Source organism: Megascapheus bottae, chromosome 20, assembly GCF_031878675.1.
Source record: "Megascapheus bottae isolate mThoBot1 chromosome 20, mThoBot2.hap1, whole genome shotgun sequence".
Classification (NCBI taxonomy): domain Eukaryota; kingdom Metazoa; phylum Chordata; class Mammalia; order Rodentia; family Geomyidae; genus Megascapheus; species Megascapheus bottae.
The window spans coordinates 935,392-956,283 of record NC_143528.1 but is presented as its reverse complement, the minus strand read 5'-3'; the positions used below and the strand labels follow the sequence as shown (position 1 = coordinate 956,283).

Here is a 20,892-nt window from a genome sequence, read left to right as displayed (position 1 = left end):
CCCTCAAAGTTAATTTTTTAATTTAATTTTATTATTAAGGTATTATACAGAGGGATTGCTGTTTCATAAGTCAGGTAATGAGTAGATTTCTGCCAAAAATTAATTTTAAGTAAACAGGAGTCAGCGGGGGTGGGGGCGGTGGCTCACGCTTGTCATCCTAGCTACTCAGGAGGATGAGATTTGAGGATCAAGGTTCAAAGCCAGCCCAGGCACCAAAGAACCTGAGACTCTTATCTCCAATTAACCTCTTGAAAATAGGAAGTGGGGATTGGCTCAAGGGTAGGGTGGTAGCCTTGAGCTGAAGAGCTCAGAGATAGTACCCAGGCCAGTTCAAGCCCCATGACCCACAAAAATAAATAAATAAATAAATAAATAAATAAATAAATAAATAATTAAAAAAAAACAAAACCAAATAGGAGTCATTCACAGTTGTTTCACTAAAGTAATTTTTAAATATTTGCCTTTGGAAACATTTATTACTGAGGTCAATTTTTAGTATCTTTTTTTCCTTTATTTAATTTTATTGTCAAGGTGATGTATAAGAAGGGGTTATTGTCGCGTAAGGTAGTGAATATAGGTCCTGTCGAACATTGTTGATTTTCACTATGTTTTGTTTCAAAATTTGTCATGAGATATTTGCTTTTAATTTCTCAAATGCTTTATCATTTAGTGACTTGTCAAGCATTATATTTATATGACTAAAATATTTTTACTTTTCCATGTAGCCAGGAGTAGGAACAAAAATTGCAGAAAAGATTGATGAGTTTTTAGCAACTGGAAAATTGCGTAAACTGGAAAAGGTAAAATAGTAACTTATTTATTTGATTACAGTATCTTTGTTTATGACCACTATGTGTCACTTATTCTAATACATCTCAGAAAGATGAGAGATGAGTGGACTTTATGGCTTTAAGTATTAAATTATTCAGTTAGCTTTTGGTCATACCAGTGATTGATCTCAGGGCCTTGTGTTTGTAGGTGTGCTACCATTTGAGCCACACTCCCAGCCCTTTTTGCCTTTGCTAGGCTTGTTGTTTTTTTTTTTTTTTTTTTGACTCAAGGTGTGGTGGCTGTCCTGAGCATTTTTTTCAAGGTTAGCACTCTACCACTTCAAGCCACGCTCCACTTCTGGCTTTTGAATGGTTAATTGGAGGTAAGAGTCTTACAGGGACTTTTCTGCCTGGACTGGCTTACTATGATCCTCAAATTTTAGCATCCTGAGTAGCTGGGATTACAACCATGAGCTGATGCTCAGCTCATTGCTATGTTTTGAACATGGTCTTACATATGCCCCGGCTGGTATGGATTGTAATGTGCCTGTATATACTTTCCATGTAGATAGGATGATAGATGCATGCCACTGTATCCCCAGCTATTCATTGAGAGAGGGTCTCCTGTTTATGCCTAGGTTTAAATACTATCGTCCTTTTAATCTTTAAGCCAGAAGTATTGGCTAAAGATCCTGTTTTTTTAAATTGTGAATACTTAAGTGAGTATTATAGTGCTTGCCAATCATCTCAGGTACATGGGAGGTTGAGACCAGAGGATCACTGTTTCAAGCCAACTAAGACAGAAAAAAATTTCTAAGACCTCATCTTTACAGAAAAAGCTGGATATAGTTGTGTGCTTCTGTCATCCCAGCTATAGTGGGAAGCATAAACAGGATGACTGTGGTCTGCACGGGTCCTGACCAAGAAAAGAAACAATCTTAGAAATGATCACAGGGAAAGCGGCTAGAGGGTGTGGCTCAGTGCAAAGCCCTAAGCTTAGAAAGGTGCCCTCTAAAATGTAAGTTTTGTTTCTAAACATTTTCACTTAATTGGCGTGGGGGAAGATGCCTGTTCCTTCAGCTATTTGGGAGAGGTTAATGTGGGAGGAACAGTCTGAACAACATAGTAAGACTTATTACAAATTTTTACCACTTGCTTTATGTGACATTTAAGAGACTGTTAGCAACTGTTGTATTTGTACTGATTAGTGGGTAGAAGCATTCTTAATTTCATTAGGACATGTCTTAAAATTCAGTCATGCCTAAACACATATTACAATGTACTATATGTATTTTAATGATATTTGTTATACATAATAAAAATATCCTTGAAATGTATTGCATTCTTTCAAATTCACGCAAACATACATAGAAGAGACTATTAAGATCTATACTATAGATCTATGATCACTTTCCTAGTTGGTTCATTTTTAGTACCATTCACAAGAGATATGATAAGCTTTTAACTAAAAGCTTATTTTCAGGTACCAGCGGCTCGTGCCTGTAATCCTAGTTACTTAAAAGGCTTGGATCTGAGGATTCGATGTAGTCAGTCTTGGCAGGAAAGTCTGTAAGACTCTTATTTCCAGTTAACCACCAAAAAGCTGTAAGTAGAGCTGTGACTCAAGTGGTGGAACATTAGCCTTGAGCAAGAAAGCTCAGGAATAGCCCCCAGGCTCTGAGTTCAAGACTGCCACAAAGAAACAAATAAGAAAAGAAGCCAGGTGCTGGTGGCTCAAACCTGTAATCCTAGCTACTCAGGAACTGAGGATTAAAATTTGAAGCTAGCCTGGGCAGAAAAGTCTGTGAGACTCTTATCTCTAGTAGATTACTCAGGAAAAGCTGGAGACAGAACTGTGGATCAAGTGGTGGAATGAGCAAAATAAGCTCAGGGATAGTGCTCAGGCCCTGAGTTCAAGCCCCAGGACTGGAGAGGTATGGGGAGGGAGAGAAGGGAAGGGGCAAGGAGAGGAGAGGGAGGGGAGAAAGAGGAATGGAGGGGAGGGAGACAGAAGGGAAGGAAGAAGGAGGTAGAAAAGGAGCAAGAGAGGTCATTATTAGAATTTCTATGCTTAAACTCAAGTATTTTTATGGGTACTGTAAGATAATTATATCTGTTTTTTTTGAAGTATTGAATGTTAAATATCACAAAATAGCTACATTTAATAATAGCTAGATTTAACCATTACTCAATGTATATACTCCTCAGAACATGATGTTTTACATGAGGCATATGATTTATCACTCCAAAGAAACAAAAATTATATGTGTGTGTGGGGGGGTAACTAGAAAATAATCTCAGAGCCTCACTCATGCTCAGCACCTAAACCTGATTTCCCAGTCCTTATTCCCTTCAAAGAATTTTTTTTTCCCCAGTCATGGGGCTTGAACTTGGGGCTGTTCACTTTTCTTAACATACTGGAGTATTTCCAATAAGACCGCTGAAGTCTGCAGGGTATTCTTTAATAATTAACTTTTTTTTTTCTCTTAAAGATTCGGCAGGATGATACAAGTTCATCTATCAATTTCCTGACTCGAGTTAGTGGCATTGGGTAAGGATTACTTCTTAGACAGATATAGTTGTCAATTAGTTTTATTTTTCATGTCAGCCAAACTAAATTACATGCAATTTCCCTTCAAAACTTGTATTTCTTTGCCTTTATGACTTTTGACCATAGTATTCACTCTTTTTTAGTTTATAGGTCTAAAAGACTGATTTTTCAGATGTTGTCACTATTTGTAATGCACTTTTCACAGGAAGAAAACTTTCCTAGTTTTCCAGGAAGAAAACTATCAAATTTAAATTTAAATTATGAGTAGCTCTAAGAGAGCTAGAAGTAGAACCTGTATGTTCTGACTCAGTATTATTTTAGGGTTTTTTTTTTTTTTTTTTGCTAGTTCTGGGGTTCTGGGGTTTGAAACAGGCCATTTAGGGTGTAGCCACTGTCCCTGACCCTCTTTGGGCTCAAAGTTAGCACTCTACCACTTGAACCACAGCACCATTTCTGCTTTTTTTGATCGGTTGTAGGGCTTGAACTCTGGGCCTAGGCACTGTCCCAGAGCTCTTCAGCTCAAGGCTATTGCTCTATTACTTGAGCCACAATGCCACTTCTGGTTTTCTGGTGGTTAATTGGAGATAAGAGCCTCACAGATGTTTCTGCACAGGTTGGCTTCAAACTGTGATCCTCAGGTCTTAGCTTCCTAAGTAGCTAGGATTATAGGCATGAGCCACTGGCTCCCAGCTTACTTTAATTTTTAAAAATCACTTTTTCTTCAGGTAGTTGTACTATAGAGTGGCCATTTAACAGCAGTTTATGATGACAATATATCTTGATCAATGTGATTCCTTTTAACATTCTTTCCTATTCCTCCATGTTTATGGTGGTATTGAAACTTCAGACTGAAGCTTCAGAAAAGCTAACTTTGGATAAAATTGAACATTAACAAGTAACCATGAAACATTTAGCAGGTCTTGTTAGTTTAGTAGAAACTCCAACAATAACATAGTTGGCTATTGTTACCAGGATTGGGTTTTGCCTGACTTAAGATAATATATTTCTTTTTTGTAGTCCATCTGCTGCAAGGAAGTTTGTAGATGAAGGAATTAAAACTTTAGAAGGTAAGTAAAACCATAGATTACAAATTCCAGGTTATAATATAGTTCTCTAACAAACGAAAACTTGAAAAACCTATTCTCTATCTATTAAGTAAGATTTTCTTTTTAACTCTTTAGTAGAAAGTAAATATAGCGTAAACTTTACTTTCCATCTTGAACACTTTTTAAGTTTGTAAATAAGAAAATTAAGAAACGAAGACATGAAGTTTTTGTTTTAAGACAATGAGATATTTGTAAATTTTTTTGTGTCTTCCTCTTTTTCCCTTCTGCTCTTTTTTGTTTTCTCTTATGCCAGTACTGAGTCTTGAACTCAGGCCTTTATGCTTTCACTCGACTTGCTTGTTCACAGCTAGCACTCTACTACTTGTGCCATGCTTTCAGTCTGGCATTTTGCTGGCTAATTGGAGATGGGGATCTTGTGGAGTTTTCTGCTTGGAATGACTTCAAATAGGATTCTCCAGTTTCAGCCTCCTGAGCCACTAGTTCTTGGCTGTTAAAATTTTAGATACCAAGGCCTTATTTGTCAAATTAGAAGCTAAATTATAAGTATTGAGAAGATTCTGTTAGAGATTTGCAAACCTTACTGAAATAATTTTTGCTTTGGAGAAAGTAAAAAATAGATTACATCAAGCAATTTTAGAAACATTTTTCTTAAACTTGATATAGCAGTCCTTTAATGTAATTTATCTTCAAAGTATATATGCTGTGTATATGGATTTGTTACGTTATATCCGTGGCATGTTCTCTGCCATTCCATGGCATATGGTTTAATATTTGTATTTGTGGGTTCAACCATTTGTGGTTAAATGGACAGATTTTGGAGTAAGACCTGGGTTTGAGTCCCACTTGTACTATGCAATTAGAATGGGTAAGGTTGGTGCTTCAGTTTCTCAGCTATAAAGTAGGTATTTCTGCCTTATACAATATTACACAATAAAGTATGTAAAGAAATTATAGAGTACTGGATGTGTAGTAAGTATTTAAATATAGTAACTAAGCTGAGTGCTAGTGGCTCATGACTAAATTCCTGGCTTTTCAGGAGTCTGAGATATGAGAATTTGGGTTTAGAGCTAGCCTAAGCAATTAATACTGAGTGACTCTATCTTCATTTAACCAGCAAAAAGCCTGAAGTGTGATTCAAGTGGTAGAGTACCAGCTGTGAGAGAAAAAAAAAACACCAAAAAAAACTGAGGGAGAACGAGAGCCTGAGTTCAAGTCCCAGTACTAGCACAAACACAAATAAGTAAAATGGGAGCTGACTTTGAGAAATTGTCCATAAATAATATTACTAAAGCTAAGAATTTATATGAATCAAATAGCTAGAGAATTAACTCTGCCTGCACAATTTAGAGGGTTTTGTGCTTTTCTGTTTGTGTCATGTGCACAAGCAGATTGGCTGAAAGTGTCAAGAATTTGTGGATTTGTCAAAAATACTCAGTTATATTTTCTGATAGTGTTAAGAATGTAGTTTTGATCTTATTTTATAATTTAGATGTATAACTGAATGTCTGCAAAACAAATTCAACATTATCAGGTCATTTTCAGATGTGCTTTCTTTGGGAGTTATTGAATGCTTCTTTGTCAGAGATGATTATTTTTCTCTAGTTTATATTACAGAGGAAAATGTTATTATGTTTTTGAGTATACTTATGGTTTTGTGACTTGCTTCTGAAGCATAGTTAGCTTGTTCTTTCTTTCTCTCTCTCTCTCTCTCTCTCTCTCTCTCTTTCTCTTTCTCTCTCTCTTCCTTTCTTTCCTTCCTTCTTTCTTTCTTTCCTTCCTTCTTTCTTTCTGCAAGTCCTAGGGCCCATTTGAGCCACACCACTTCCAGCTTTTTCCTATGTATGTGGTACCAAGGAATCAAACCCAGGTCTTTGCGTATGCTAGGCAAGCACTCTACCACTAGGCCAAACTCCTGGTCTGCCATCTTGCTGTTTCTTTAACAAGGCTTACACCTCTATTCATACCTGAAAGACTATTCAAAGAACCTAAGTAACTTTTAGTCTTAAAATATAATATTATGACAACTATTGTAAATTAAAAAAATGAAGATAATATCTTTTCTTTTGGCAATATATTTAATACTCTGCTTGCATAATCAAAGTTACTAATTGACCAAAGAAACAAATGAACCAATATACAATGTAAATGACTCTGTTAATCATAAACCTTAAAAATGTTATGGTTAATACTGCTCTTATCAACATTATATTAAACAATGTTGGCTGTCTTAAGGTTGTTTTTAGCTATAGACAATAAAATCTGGTATGATTCCTGGTATGTTGTAGATAATTTTTCTTTTTCTTTTTCTTTTTTGCCAATCCTGTGCGTGGGTTTAGGGCATGAGCACTATCCTTGGGTTTTCTCAAGGCTAGAGCTCTATTTGAGCCTCAGCACCACTTCATTTTTTTCTATGTATGTGGTACCCAGGAATTGAACCCGGATCTTCAAACATGCTAGGCAAACACTCTACCACTAGGCCAAACTCCCAGCCTCTTTTAGATTATTTTTCATATAATTCTACTTGTTTTGATTTATTAAATAAAAATGATCAAGAAATTAGCTACATGCAATGGCTTAAGCCTGTAATCCTAGCACTTGGGAGGTAAAGATTGGGAAATAATGATTTTTAAGCCAGTTTGGGCAAAAAGAAGTTTATGGTTTTCATCTCAATCAATGACTGTGTATAGTGGGACATGCCTGTTATCCCAGCTATGGGGAAAGCACAGTAGTTGGGTGCAGTGGCATGTGCCTGTCATTCCAATGATATGGGAAAGCACAAGTATAAGGATCACAGTTTGTTTGGGCATAAAGTAAGATACTTCCTAGAAAATAACAAATATACCAAGGGGCTGGGGTCATGGCTCAAAGTGGTAAGAGTGCCTCCCTACCAAGTGCAAGGTCCAGAGTTCAGTCTCTAGTATGAAAAAAAATCTCATGAAATCAGTTGTTAAGTTTACAACATTGCTTGAAGAGTTGTTTTACACATTGTTTTGTCTATCTCATATTATCTGCAGTTTTTTTTTTCTTATTGTGTTGTCAAAATAAAATTTTCTCTAAAGTAGTGCTTTGTGAAAAGAGTCATTGTATTTGGTCTTAGTTTCCCAGAAATTATTTAATTAACACTTTATCTTCCATGTAGATCTCAGGAAAAATGAAGATAAATTGAACCATCATCAACGAATTGGGCTGAAGTAAGATGAAAAAATTTGTCTCGATACTTGAGATATAACAGTAAAATTCTTATAGACATTTTTCACATTCTATAATAATTCTTCAAGCAAAACTAAAAGCAACCAGTTTTGAATTTAGAAATACTAATGTTTGTTTTATATTCCTACAGAGTTTATACTAGTGCACACACATTTTAAAAATTACTTTCTAGTTGGTTTGTTTTGAGAATTTTCTTTTGTAAACTTGATTTTATCTAGGAAGTTCTTCTCAAAACAGGAAGGATTTAGTGTCTCAGGAAGCGGGGGGGTGTTTTTTTTCCATATATTTTTTATTGTAATTGATAGAAGGGTTACATTATATTCACCAGATAGAGGGTACATTACTTCATATACATTGATACCCTTTCTCATGTCTTGGTCCCCATTTCCCGCCTCCTACCACCATCCTTCATCTTGTTTTCCCTCCTTCCTATCCGATTTCAAATAACCAAATACACATATATCCAATATATCAGATAACAAAGTGAAATACTGTAACAATATGAGATAACCAAGGGACAGCAAAAGAGATGAGAGATAACATAGTACATTAAGGACAACAATCACTCATTATATGGCTTTTGTTTCTATATCCTGGAGTCCTTTCATTTATCTCATACTATATGGCCTTATGTATCTAGATTTTGTTCTATTGTAAATCTCTGCTAGGAGAGCCCAAGGTTTCTACTGATTATGACAAATGAGGGAAACATTTGAGCCTATGTTCCTTTGAGTCTGACTTACTTCTCTTAATATGATTTTTTCTAAGTCTTTCCATTTCCTTACAAATGGGGCTATGTTGTTCTTTCTGACAGCAGCATAGAATTCCATTGTGTATAAATACCACATCTTGTTGATCCACTCATCAACCGAGGGACATCTGGGTTGGTTCCATATCTTTGCTATGGTAAATAGTGCTGCAATGAACATTGTTGTGCTATTGGATTTAGTCTGTCCTTGTTTCTGGACAGTTGGGTAAATGCCAAGGAGTGGGATTGCTGGGTCATAGGGGAGGTCTATGTTTAGTCTTTTGAGGAACTTCCATACTGCTTTCCACAGTGGTTGAATGAGTTTGCACTCCAACCAACAATGTAGTAGGGATCTCTCCTGGCCATATCCCCTCCAGCATCTGTTGTTATTAGATTTCTTGATTCTGGCCATTCTAACTGGAGTGACGTGGAATCAGAGTTGTTTTGATTTTCATTTCTTTTATGGCCAGAGATGTCGAGCATTTCTTCATGTGTCTATAGGCCATTCCTATTTCTTCTTCAGAGAAGACTCTCTAAGTCTTTGGCCCATCTTTTAATGGGATGGTTGTTACTTTGGAGATTAGTTTTGGAGTGATTTAATTTTTTGAGCTGTAGATATGAGGTCTTTGTCCATTGTATGGTTAGTGAAGATCGTCTCCTACTCTGTAGGCTTTCTAGTTAATTTGCTAGCCATGTCCTTTGCCATACAAAAGCTCTGCAGTTTAATGGAGTCCCACTTATCTAGACTTTCTCTGATTTGTTGTGTTTGTTGGTCCTTATTAAGAAAGTTTTGACCTGTGCCAAGGAGACCAAGTGTGTCTCCTATTCTTTCTTGTAAAGTTTTCAGTGTATTTGCTTTTACCTAGAGGTCTTTGATCCATTTGGAGTTAATCATGGTACAGGGTGACAAAGAAGGATCCAACTTTAGTTTTCTGCAGGTGCTTAACTAATTCTGCCAGTACTACTTGTTGAAGAGGCTGTCATTCTTCCATTCTATTTTTTTGGCTCCCTTTTCAAAGATTAGGTGGCCATAGGTCTGTGGGTTAATATCTGGGTCCTCAGTTCTGTTCCATTTGGTCTTCAGGCCTGTTCTTGTGCCAGTACCACGCTGTTTTGGTCAATATAGCTCTGTAATAGAGTCTAAAGTTTGGTATTGAAATTCCTTCTGCGCTATTCTTTCTGCTAAGAATTGTTTTTGCTATATGGGGTCTTTTATTATTCCATATGAAATTTTGTGTTTTTTTGTTTTTTTTAGATTTTTTAAAGAATTTTTTTACTGTGATTAATAGAAGGGTTACATTATATTCACCAGATAGAAAGTGCATGACTTCACAAACATTGATACCCTTTCTCATGACATGGTCCTCACTTCCCTCCCACTCTCCCCCTGCTTATCTTGATTTCCCCCCTTTCCTATCCAATTTCAAATAATGAATTAAGCACATATAAAAAATATCAGATAACAAGGTGAAATAGTGTAACAATCCATATGAAACTTTGGATTGCCTCTTCTATTACTTTCAAGAATGACATTGGGATATTGATGGGTATTGTGTTGAATTTGTAGATAGCCCTTGGCAAGATTACCATTTTCATGATGTTAATTCTTCCAATCCAGGAACATGGGAGGTTTTTCCATTTCCTCAGTTCTGCTTTAATTCCCTTTTTCAGGGATTTAAACATGTAAACATAAGATTTTCTTTTTTAGGTACTGAGGACTGAACTGAGGTCCTCTCTATCTCTTGAGCCGTACTCTTAGCTAACACCTAAGTCTGAACATGAAAATATACATTTAAAAAAGAAAGAGAGATTTCACAAACACCTAAATAAAAGTATAGGAATAATATGTTCCTGTATCAGTGTCAATAAATTTTGTGTATCACATAAGTACTATATGTATCTCCTATTGTCTTATGATCTTAAATGTTCTTATTGATGCATTATGTAAATACTGTAAACATATATTGTTACCAATAAGAGCCAGTAAGACAATAGTATGGTCTGGGTCTTTCCTTGCAGTTTACATAGTAAATAGAGATCTTCTGAAGAAGCTGGGGATTTGAACAGATATCATTAGACATGTATGTAGATATTTTATACTATGATACTATGTAATAGTCTTATTGACATGATTGTTGTACTATACATATACCTATGTAAAGCATACAACTCAAAGAATTTTAGTATATTCAGAGTTGTACAACTATTATTATAGTCAGTTTTAGAACTCTTGTTACCTTCAGAAAAACCCATACTCATTTACAGTCATTCCCCATTTATCTTTGACATACTTTCCCAGCTCTGCTCAGCCTTAGGCAGCCACTATTCTTTGTCTGTGCAATTTTTCTATTCTACACATTGCATATAAATGAAATCATACAATATGTAGTCATTTGTACCTTGCTTCTTTTATTTAGTTTGGGTTTATCCATGCTTGGGGATAAATTTTTCAAATACTTCCATAGGAATTTGAATTTTTTTAAATAAAAATTTAAACTGATACATAAATGCAAAAATTATATAATATGGAATACAATGTGATATTTTATACATGTACATTACATAACATTTTATTTTATTTTTTATTTTTTTATTTTTTTTGCCAGTCCTGGGCATGAGCTCAGGGCCTGAGCACTGTCCCTGGATTTTCTCAAGGATAGGGCTCTACCACTTGAGCCACAGCACCACTTCTGGCTTTTTGCTATATATGTGGTACCGAGGAATCGAACCCGGGTCTTCATGCATGCTAGGCAAGCACTCTACTACTAGGCCAAACTCCCGGCCCCTGCATAACATTTTATTTTATTTTATTTTATTTATTTTTTTTGCCAGTTCTGGGCTTTAGCTCAGGGCCTGAGCACTGTCCTTGGACTTTCTCAAGGTTAGAACTCTATCACTTGAGCCTCAGCACCACTTCTGGCTTTTTCTATATATGTGGTACCAAGGAATTGAACCCGGGTCTTCGTGCATGCTAGGCAAGCACTTTAACCACTAGGCCAAACTCCCAGCCCCCCTGCATAACATTTTAATCAGAGTAAACACCATGTCTTCAAATATTTATAATAAATTATTTTTTTTGTGGTGAAAACATTCAAAATCCTTCTAGCCTTTTGAAAAACATACAGTACATTATTATTACCTTGTAGTGACCTAAATCTCTTATTCACATTTATGCAGTTTTGAGGTACAGTAAATTTATATCCCTTAACTTAGCAATAGAGTGCAGTGTACTTTTAAAATATGTACCAACTTACATTTATTTATTCATATTATTTGAATATTAAATGTATTTGCAGATGAATTTAGATGGCACCTCTGGAATATTGCAAAGGTTGCACTTAAGGATTTTGATCTAGCTGAGGAATAGATGGCTTCCTACCATATGCTCCAGTTTTGTTGTTGTCTTCTCAATGAATGTTTCCTTTTTTGGTACTGGGAATGAAACCTAGCACTTGCTAGGCAAGTGGTTTGCCCACTGAGCCACATCCTAGCCTGATTTGTCTTTTTTTTTTTTTTTTTTTATGGTCTTAAGGATCAAGCAGCACTTGAGCAGGTTATGCAAGTGCTCTACCATAGAACACTTGAATTGTAGTTTTAACTTGTGAAAATCATATGGTATAAAATTGTATGGTATTTAATTTAGTTCTGAAAGAATTTTAAAGTTTATAAAATTGTTTTCTATTTATTTTATCTAGATATTTTGAGGACTTTGAAAAAAGAATCCCTCGTGAAGAGATGTTACAGATGCAAGTAAGATGCTGTATTGTGTTTTTTTGCTAGTTATGAGAGTGTCACTTGGTAGAAAGCCATTTTTAGAATACTGACTTAATTTTTCTTCTATTAGGATATTGTACTAAATGAAGTTAAAAAAGTGGATTCTGAATACATTGCTACGGTCTGTGGCAGTTTCAGAAGAGGTAACCTACTTCCTGATATTGGGCTACTCATGCCTTGATGTTAAAGTTGCTTAGTGTGTAATAAAAACTTACATTAAAGGATTTAATTTTCCAAGTATTAGTGGCTTATACCTATAATCCTAGCTACTCAGGATGCTGAGATCTGAAAATTGCTGATACAAGCCAACCTAGGTAGGAAAGTCCTGAGACTTCCTATAATTAACCACTAAAAATCCAAAAGTGGTAGAGTGCAAGCCTTGAGTGGAAAAGCTAAAGGATATGCCAGGGATTCCTAGCACATGTCTATAGTCCAAGCTAATCAGGAAGCTGACATCTGAGGAGTGTGTCGAATCATCCTGGACAGGAAAGTCCATGAGATGCTTACTTACTAAAAAGCTAGAAATGGGGGTGGAGCTCAACTGGTAGAGTGCTAGCTTTGAGTAAAATAGTTCAGAAACAGTGCCTGTGCCTTGAATCCAAGCCCCAGGACTAGAAAACACACGCACACACATGCACACACACACGCACATACACACACGCACATGCACATGCATACACGCTCGTGTGCACATGTGCGAGGAGACAATGCTCAGAACTTGAGTTTAAGCCTTAGTACTAGCACTGCCCCTCAAAAAGTGTAATTTATGTGTTAATTCATAGAATTACTAAGATCTATATTAGCCAGGTTTATTTGTTCATAGATGGGAATATATACATATATATATATACACATGTATATATATGTATAGATTTAGAGAATTACAAAATGCTAATAATGGTTTCTGGATATTAGTAAAACTCTGATTAGTTTTGTCCAGTTTTAATTTTTTTTTTAGTTTTGTTTTCTGTAATGGTTGTAAGAACAGTGTCTCACAGAACCAGTTCAAAGACAGTTTTTGCAATGGCTAGGTTTTCAGATTTCTGTTTGTTATGTAATTGTAAACAAAGTGAAAGCTACATGATTCAGATTTCTTAACTAACTTAAAACATTGCAGGGCTCATGTAAGTTTAAAGTACTAATTTTCAAAGTTGAAATAGACAAATTTTACTAGATATTATTGGGCTATTAAAAAACTCTGGATAGGGGCCTGGAGTGTGGCCTAGTGGTAGAGTGCTTACACAAAGACCCCATTCAATTCCTTAGTACCACATACATAGAAACAGTTGGAAGAGGTACTCTGACTCAAGTGGTAGAGCTCTAGCCTTGAGAAAGCCCAAGGACAGTGCTCAGCCCCTGAGTCCAAGCCCCAGGACTAAGGAAAAAAAAAAAAAACCCAAAACAAAACAAACACACAAAAAAAGTCTATGGATAGCTTGTATAAGAATGTAGAATTGGGAGCTGAGAGGTTGGCCTAGTTGTAGAGTGCTTGCCTAGCATGCTCAAAGTTCTGCATTTGATTCTTTGATACCACGTATACCACATACACAGAAAAAGCCAGAAGTGATGTTATGGCTGAAGTGGTAGAGTGCTAGCCTTGAGAAAGCTCAAGGACAGTGCCTAGGGCCTGAGTTCAAGCCCTAGGACTGTCACACACAAAAATGTTGGAAGTGGTGCTGTGGCTCAACAGGTTGGGTGGTAGCCTTCAGGAACAACACCCAGGCCCAGAGATCAAGTCCAATAACCAACAATAACGACAAAAAAGTAGATATAGCAAGAAAAATGAATTAAATTCATAATTTCTAGTAAATAACAATAGCTTGTGGTCAAAGCCCTGGCTTCTCAGAAAAATCTACTTTACTACTATATGATTTTAGATAAGTCTGTCTTGATTGATCCTAGTGTCCATATTTGAAAAATGAGCGAATTGGAGTTAAATCAGTTATGATTCATTAGAAACAATTAGGAAGTATTATATCCTGCCACAGTCTAGTAAGAATCTCTTTGAGTAGGATCTTGGCTTTTCAAAATTTAGATTTTGATACACAACAGGCTAAATGAATGCTCCTTTGAATATGACAGTCTTCCTAGACTTATGAATTTTTATTTTATTTTTACTTTTATTACTGAGTATATGGATACATACCTTGATATAGAGTGTATTTTCAAGTCTTCTGCTTTGTTTCTGTTCATTCTAACCTATTGTTTCATTAATACCTATTCCACTGCGAATTCTTTCAATGTTTCTACAAGAGAATAATAACTAAATATGAGGGTTTTGTTTTTTTTTTTTTGCCAGTCCTGGGCTTGAGCTCAGGGCCTGAGCACTGTCCTTGGACTTTCTCAAGGCTAGAGCTCTACCACTTGAGCCTCAGCACCACTTCCGACTTTTTTCTATATATGTGGTACCGAGGAATCGAACCCGGGTCTTCATGCATGCTAGGCAAGCACTTTAACCACTAGGCCAAACTCCCGGCCCCATGAGGGTTTTTTTTTTGTTTTTGTATTTTTGCCAGTACTAGGGCTTGGACCCAGGTCCTGAGTACTGTCCTTGGGCTTTCTCAAGGCTAGGGCTCTAACACTTGAGCCACAGCACCATTTCCAACTTTTTCTATGTATGTGGTACTAAGGATTCAAACCCAGGTCTTTGTGCATGCTAGGCATGCACTCTACTACCAGGCCCTAAATATGAGTGTGTGGGGGTAAGTGGGGTGTGGGTGTGCCAGTCTTGAGACTGGAACTTAGGACTGGGCCTGGTCCTTGAACTTTTTTTTCCCTCAAGGCTGGTGCTCTACCACTGAAGCCACAGCTTCAGTTCCGGCCTTTCGGTGGTTAGTTGGAGTCTTATTGGCTCTCCTACCTGGGCTGGCTTTGAACTTTGATCCTCAGATCTCAGTCTCTTGAGTAGCTAGCATTACAGGTATGAGCCACCAGAGTCTGGCTTAGGTATATATTCTTGATTTTCTCTTTTTTTTTTTTTTTAAATAAGGTAATATAATATTATGTGCAGCAGTATACCTTGCTTTTTTTTCGTTTAAAAATACACCCTAGGCTGGGAGTTTGGCCCAGTGGTAGAGTGCTTGCCTCGCATGCATGAAGACCTAGGTTTGATTTCTTGGTACCACATACATAGAAAAAACTGGAAGTCTTGCTGTGGCTCAAGTGGCACAGCGCTAGTCTTGAGAAAAAGCCCAAAGACAGCACTTAGGCCCTGAGTTCAAGCCCCAAGACTGTGAAAAACCCAAAAACACACCCTAGAGAGCTGGAGCCTGTGGTTTATGCCTGTAATCCTAACTACTCAGGAGGCTGAGATCTGATGATTTTTATTTGAAGCCAGCCAGCCTGGGCAGAAAAGTTTGTGAGACTGTTATCTCCATTTAACCACTATAAAGCCAGAAGTAAATCTGTGGCATAAGTGGTAAAACACTAGCCTTGAGAGAAAAAAAACAACCCAAGGATAATGCCCAAGCCCTGAGTTTAAGCCTCAAGATAGACAAACACACACACACACACACACACACACACACACACACACACACACACACACACAGCACTATATATATATATATATAGATAGATAGATAGATAGATAGATAGATCTATATATATATATATATCTCCTGGATACATCTGTAATTCAGTATGTTCATTTTATCTATTGTTTTTTACAGCTGTGTAACATTTGATTATATGAGTATACCAAACTTTATCCAGTTTCTTACTGAGGGACCTTTAGTTGTTTTTCTGTTTTGTTTCTCATTCCTTAGGTTTTATTTTCTTAATGTAGTTTGTTTTTCTTTTGCAAAAGGCACAAAACATTTTTGGTGGTAGATGTGTGGTAAAAGACATTCTGTTTTTAGAAGAAAGAAATAAAAAGAGAATAGAATTTCATGTTATAATAGCTTCTATAGATTTCCTGGGATCAGAACACATTCATCTTGCTGATTAATTGGAAGTACAATCCCTAGGACTTTTCTGCCCAAGCTAGCTTCAACCCTTCAGAGGAGCTAGGATTACAGACTTGAGGTACTGGCACTTGATTACAGTTACTGGGTTTGGTTTCTGAGGTTCTAGTTATTTAAGGTCAATCAGTCTGAAAATATTAAATGGAAAATTCTAGAAATAAATAGCTTTTATATTTATTTAATGTATGTAGGTATATATTTATTTTGGTGGTACTGGCATTTGGACTTGGAATCTTATGCTTGGTAAGCAAGCACTCTATGGGCCATCACATTGTCAGCTTAGTTTGTATGTTTTTAAATTGTATACTGCTTTGAGTCATGTGATGAAATCTATGGGTGCCTATCCTGGACATGAGTCATCCTTTTGTTTAGTATATCCATGGTGAATGTGCTGTCCATCCACTAGTCATTCCATAACCATCTTGGCTATTAGATCTCAGCTTGACTGTTAAGTAGTCTGAGTGATTGCACTCATGTAGCTATTTAATAATGGCCCAATAGCTTGAGAGTAGTGATGCTGGCAATTCACAAAGTGCTTACTTGAAGTAAAAAGGAGTAGTTCTTGGGCCGGGAGTTTGGCCTAGTGGTTAAAGTGCTTGCCTAGCATGCACGAAGGCCCGGGTTCGATTCCTTGGTACCACATACATAGAAAAAAGCCGGAAGTGGTGCTGAGGCTCAAGTGGTAGAGCTCTAACCTTGAGAAAGTCCAACAACAGTGCTCAGGCCCTGAGCTCAAGCCCAGGATTGGAAAAAAAAAAAAAAGGAGTAGTTCTTGACTTAATAAAATGTAAGTGGAGACAAAACTTCATCTTATTTAGTTTAAACAGCTACATGTAACTTGTCTAAAGTTACATGGTTATAAAAATCAAAGTGCTGTGTTCTTGTATGTGATCATGTAGTAGTAACTTTTATTAATATTTACTGAATGAGTTCAGTTGTAAGATTTGAAATAAGCTTTCTGGTTAACTTTTATAAAGTTAGAGCTTATTATTTAAAATACATGCATATATAGAGAGAAGTCTGATACATGTATGTACGTATGTATGTATATGCATGTGTATGTATGTGTGTATGTATGTATATGCATGTATATGTATGTACATATGTATGTATGTATATGCATGTGTATATTCATAGAGCTTTTTTAATATTCTTTTTACTGTTGAGTAGCTTAGTACATTTTAATATTAGGTACATTTTACACTAATGCCACAACTTGTATGTAATATATATCTAATGTCAATTACTATTGTTATCCCAGATTCTGCAGTGTCTATCAATATACCTGAATAGTTGGACAGAAATTTGAAATCTTTTAAGTAATTCTGAATATGAAGCGCAGTGAAGTAGAAAGTTAGCCTATAAGAAGTAAGGCTCTTCTATGTGTGTCTTCAGTTTGATTCTCTGTTCATCTAATGAACAGAGAAAAATCCCATACATACTTTTTCTTATAGGTGCAGAGTCCAGTGGTGACATGGATGTTCTTCTGACTCACCCAAACTTCACCTCAGAGTCAAGTAAACAGGTACCACCTCCATCTTATCCTTGGTCATTTCTAAATGCCATTTTGGGTTTTTTTTTTTGTTGTTTGTTTGTTTTTTTGGCCAGTCCTGGGCTTGGGCTCAGGGCTTGAGCACTGTCCTTGGATTTTCTCAAGGCTAGCACTCCACCACTTGAGCCTCAGCACTACTTCCAGCTTTTTGCTATGTATGTAGGGTACCGAGGAATTGAATCCAGGTCTTTGTTCATGCTAGGCAAGCACTCTACCACTAGGCCAAACTCCCGGCCCGCTATTTGGGTATTTTAAAAAATGTTTTGTTTTAGTGTGTATGTGCAGTGAGCATACTTACTAAAAGCATCTGTTCTTTCTTTCTTTTCTTTAAATTCCAGAAAAAAAAATTGTTTTGTTTTGTTTTTGTGATGAGGATTTTACTTAGGGACTTGGACATGTTAGGCAAGTATACTGTGCCACTGAGCCTCATTCCTAGACCCTAAGGTTTTTTTTGTTTTTGTTTTTGTAGGTCGTGGGGCTTGTACTCTGCCTTGATGCTGTCCCTGAGCTCAAGGCTATTGCCCTACCCTTGAGCCTAGCCCTTTTCTAGAGGTTAATTGTGAGATCTTCAGATCTCAGCCTTCTGAGTAGCTAGTTTTACAGGTGTGAGCCACTGCATCAGCAAGCCCTAAATTTTGTTTTAATCTAAGAAGTTATTTATGTCTTTTATGCTGATAGAATTCTGCTGGAAGCAGTTTTTATGAGAAGAGATACACATTGTTTTTTCTTAAGGGACTGTTGGGCTTGTCTAACATTGGAAATAAATGAATTTAAGAAATATTTTCAGCTGGGCACAGGCCCAGGGGTAGATTGGTAGCCTTGGGCTGAAGAGTTCAGGGCCAGTGCCCAGGCCCAGAGTTCAAGCCCCGTAACCCACCCCCAAAAAAAAGGAAAAAAGAAAAATTTTCAGAATTACTTACTATCTAATATATTTTAGAAATACTCAGCTTAACATTTAGGTTTTCATTAAGGGAATATTTTTCTATTAAAGTACTGAGATTCTTCTGTTAGAAAACTTGCAAATGAAAAGACTTTAATTTTGGAATACATACCTACATACATATATACACACATGTTTATATATGTATATATATATTTATAAGCTTATATATATGTATTTTTTCCAGTGATAAAGCAGCTATTTCTTTGATTTAATCAGATAGATAAACTGAAATTTTTTGGGGGTGGTATCGTGAAATACTGGTTTCTGGAAATTATTTTATAAGATGAGCTTTCTCTTAAGAAAGGCAATTACATGGGCTGGGAGTTTGGCCTAGTGGTTAAAGTGCTTGCTTAGCATGCACAAAGACCCGGGTTCGATTCCTTGGTACCACATACATAGAAAAAAGCTGGAAGTGGTGCTGAGGCTCAAGTGGTAGGGCTCTAGCCTTGAGAAAGTCCAAGGACAGTGCTCAGGCCCTGAGCCAAAGCCCAGGACTGACAAAAAAAAAAAAAAAAAAGAAAGGCAATTACACAAAACATTATATATATATATATAAACTTGGGCTTTATTTCATTGGTAAAGGCCTTATGAGGCCTTGGGTTCAGTTCCTCCTGCTTTCCCATGTTGTTTTCTTGCTGTAATAGAGTATTTGTTCTTTCCTTCTTTCTTGATTATAATCCTGAAGCCCAAGTTGTTACATAGAGTTGTGGAACAGTTACAAAAGATGCATTTTATTACGGATACTCTGTCAAAGGGGGAAACAAAATTCATGGTAAGTGCTAACTTGACTAAAATACAACTTTCTTTTTTCTTCTTTTTTTTTGGTCACTTGTGGGGCTTGAACGGTAGGCCTGGCCGTTGTCCCTGAGCTCCTTCAAAGGCTACCACCATTTAGCCACAATGCCACTTCCAGTTTTCTAGTGGTTAATTGAAGATCAGAGTCTCACAGACTTTAGTGCGTAGGCTGGCTTTGAACCGCCATCCTCAGATCTCAGCCTCCTGAGTAGCTAGGATTACTAAATACAACTCTTGAAGACTGTTCAGTGAGCATTCTGAATATATATTCAGAATACTACTTCATAGTAGCTTTCTATTACAGTCAACAAATAGGAGATCTGAGACTTTGGGGAAAAAATAATTGACACAAGCTAGATGTAGGCAGTTCATGCGTGTAATCCTAGCTATTTGAGAGACTGAGCTCAGAAGGTTCAAAGTTTGAGGCCAATTTGGACAGTAAGATTCACAAGACTTCTTTCTCAATCAATGACTGGTTGTGATGATGGGCATCTATCATCATAGTTACTTCGTAGACCAAGATTGGGAAGCTCATACAGGATAGCCCAGAAAAAAATATCCTTGGTACTGACTTAACTGAAGAATCTAGGTTTGATGATATACACCTGTCATTAAACAGCTTCAATAGGTGTGACTCAAGTAGTAGAGTGCTAGCTATGAACAAAAAAGCCAAGCAAGAAGTCAGTGTCTTTGTGCACACATGCACACACATGCATGCACATTAAAGACATTGAGATATTCTATAGTTCCCTACATTTTGAGAATATGAACTTTTTTGAAATTTTGAGTTTCAGTATTTTCAGAAGTATATAAATCTTTTCATACCTGGTTAGTAATTATGCCTGGGTACTGTCCCTGAGCTATTTTTTCTTTTTTCTCAAAGCTAGGGATCCACTCCACGTCTGGCTTTTTTGGTAGTCAACTAGAAGACTCACTGGCTTTCCTGCCTATTAGCTTTGAGCTGAGCTCAGATTTCAGCTTCCTAAGTAGCTAGGATTGCAGGTGTGAGCAACCTGGGCTCAGTGGACTTAATGGTTTTTTTTTTTTTTTGCCAGTCTGGGCAAAAAACTCCCCACCCATTTTTTTTTTTTTTTTGGTTGGTTGTGGGGCTTAAACTCTGGGCCTAGGGACTGTCCCTGAGCTCTCTAGCTCAAGGCTACCACTCTACCCCTTGAGCCTCATGGACTTTAGTGCCTGGGCTGGCTTTGAACTACAATCCTCAGATCTCAGCCTCCTGAGTAGCTTGGATTATAGGCTCCTGGCTTCAGACTTAATATTTTTTATGAAAGCTCTGAGTACTAAATAACTGTTGTGTAGAGGAACTGGAAACTAGCAACACTAGAATCCCTGAATCTTGCAGTTATTTTCTTTTCGGTAATTTTATTATGCAAAGTAAGAATTTTTCTGTTACTCAGCAAGAGTTCATCTAATTTGTGAAATAATAAAGTACCTTAAAAAGGCTTAATTAAGGGGCTGGGAGTTTGGCCTAGTGGTAGAGTGCTTGCCTAGTATGCACA

General features: G+C 36.8%; 1 protein-coding gene across 3 annotated transcripts in view; it reads left to right on the top strand.

Moving 5' to 3' along the window:
- Positions 1–20,892, top strand: part of Polb (DNA polymerase beta) — a 41,276-nt gene that overhangs the window by 9,781 nt on the left and 10,603 nt on the right. For 2 of the 3 annotated variants that reach the window (XM_090353859.1, XM_090353858.1), the window contains exons 4-11: positions 726–800; positions 3,263–3,321; positions 4,339–4,388; positions 7,528–7,579; positions 12,042–12,096; positions 12,191–12,263; positions 17,540–17,610; positions 19,266–19,352. In XM_090353859.1, coding sequence (XP_090209985.1) covers positions 726–800; positions 3,263–3,321; positions 4,339–4,388; positions 7,528–7,579; positions 12,042–12,096; positions 12,191–12,263; positions 17,540–17,610; positions 19,266–19,352 — 522 coding nt within the window. The remainder of the gene's footprint in view (positions 1–725; positions 801–3,262; positions 3,322–4,338; positions 4,389–7,527; positions 7,580–12,041; positions 12,097–12,190; positions 12,264–17,539; positions 17,611–19,265; positions 19,353–20,892) is intronic. The other variant, XM_090353860.1, reaches the window with a different exon arrangement.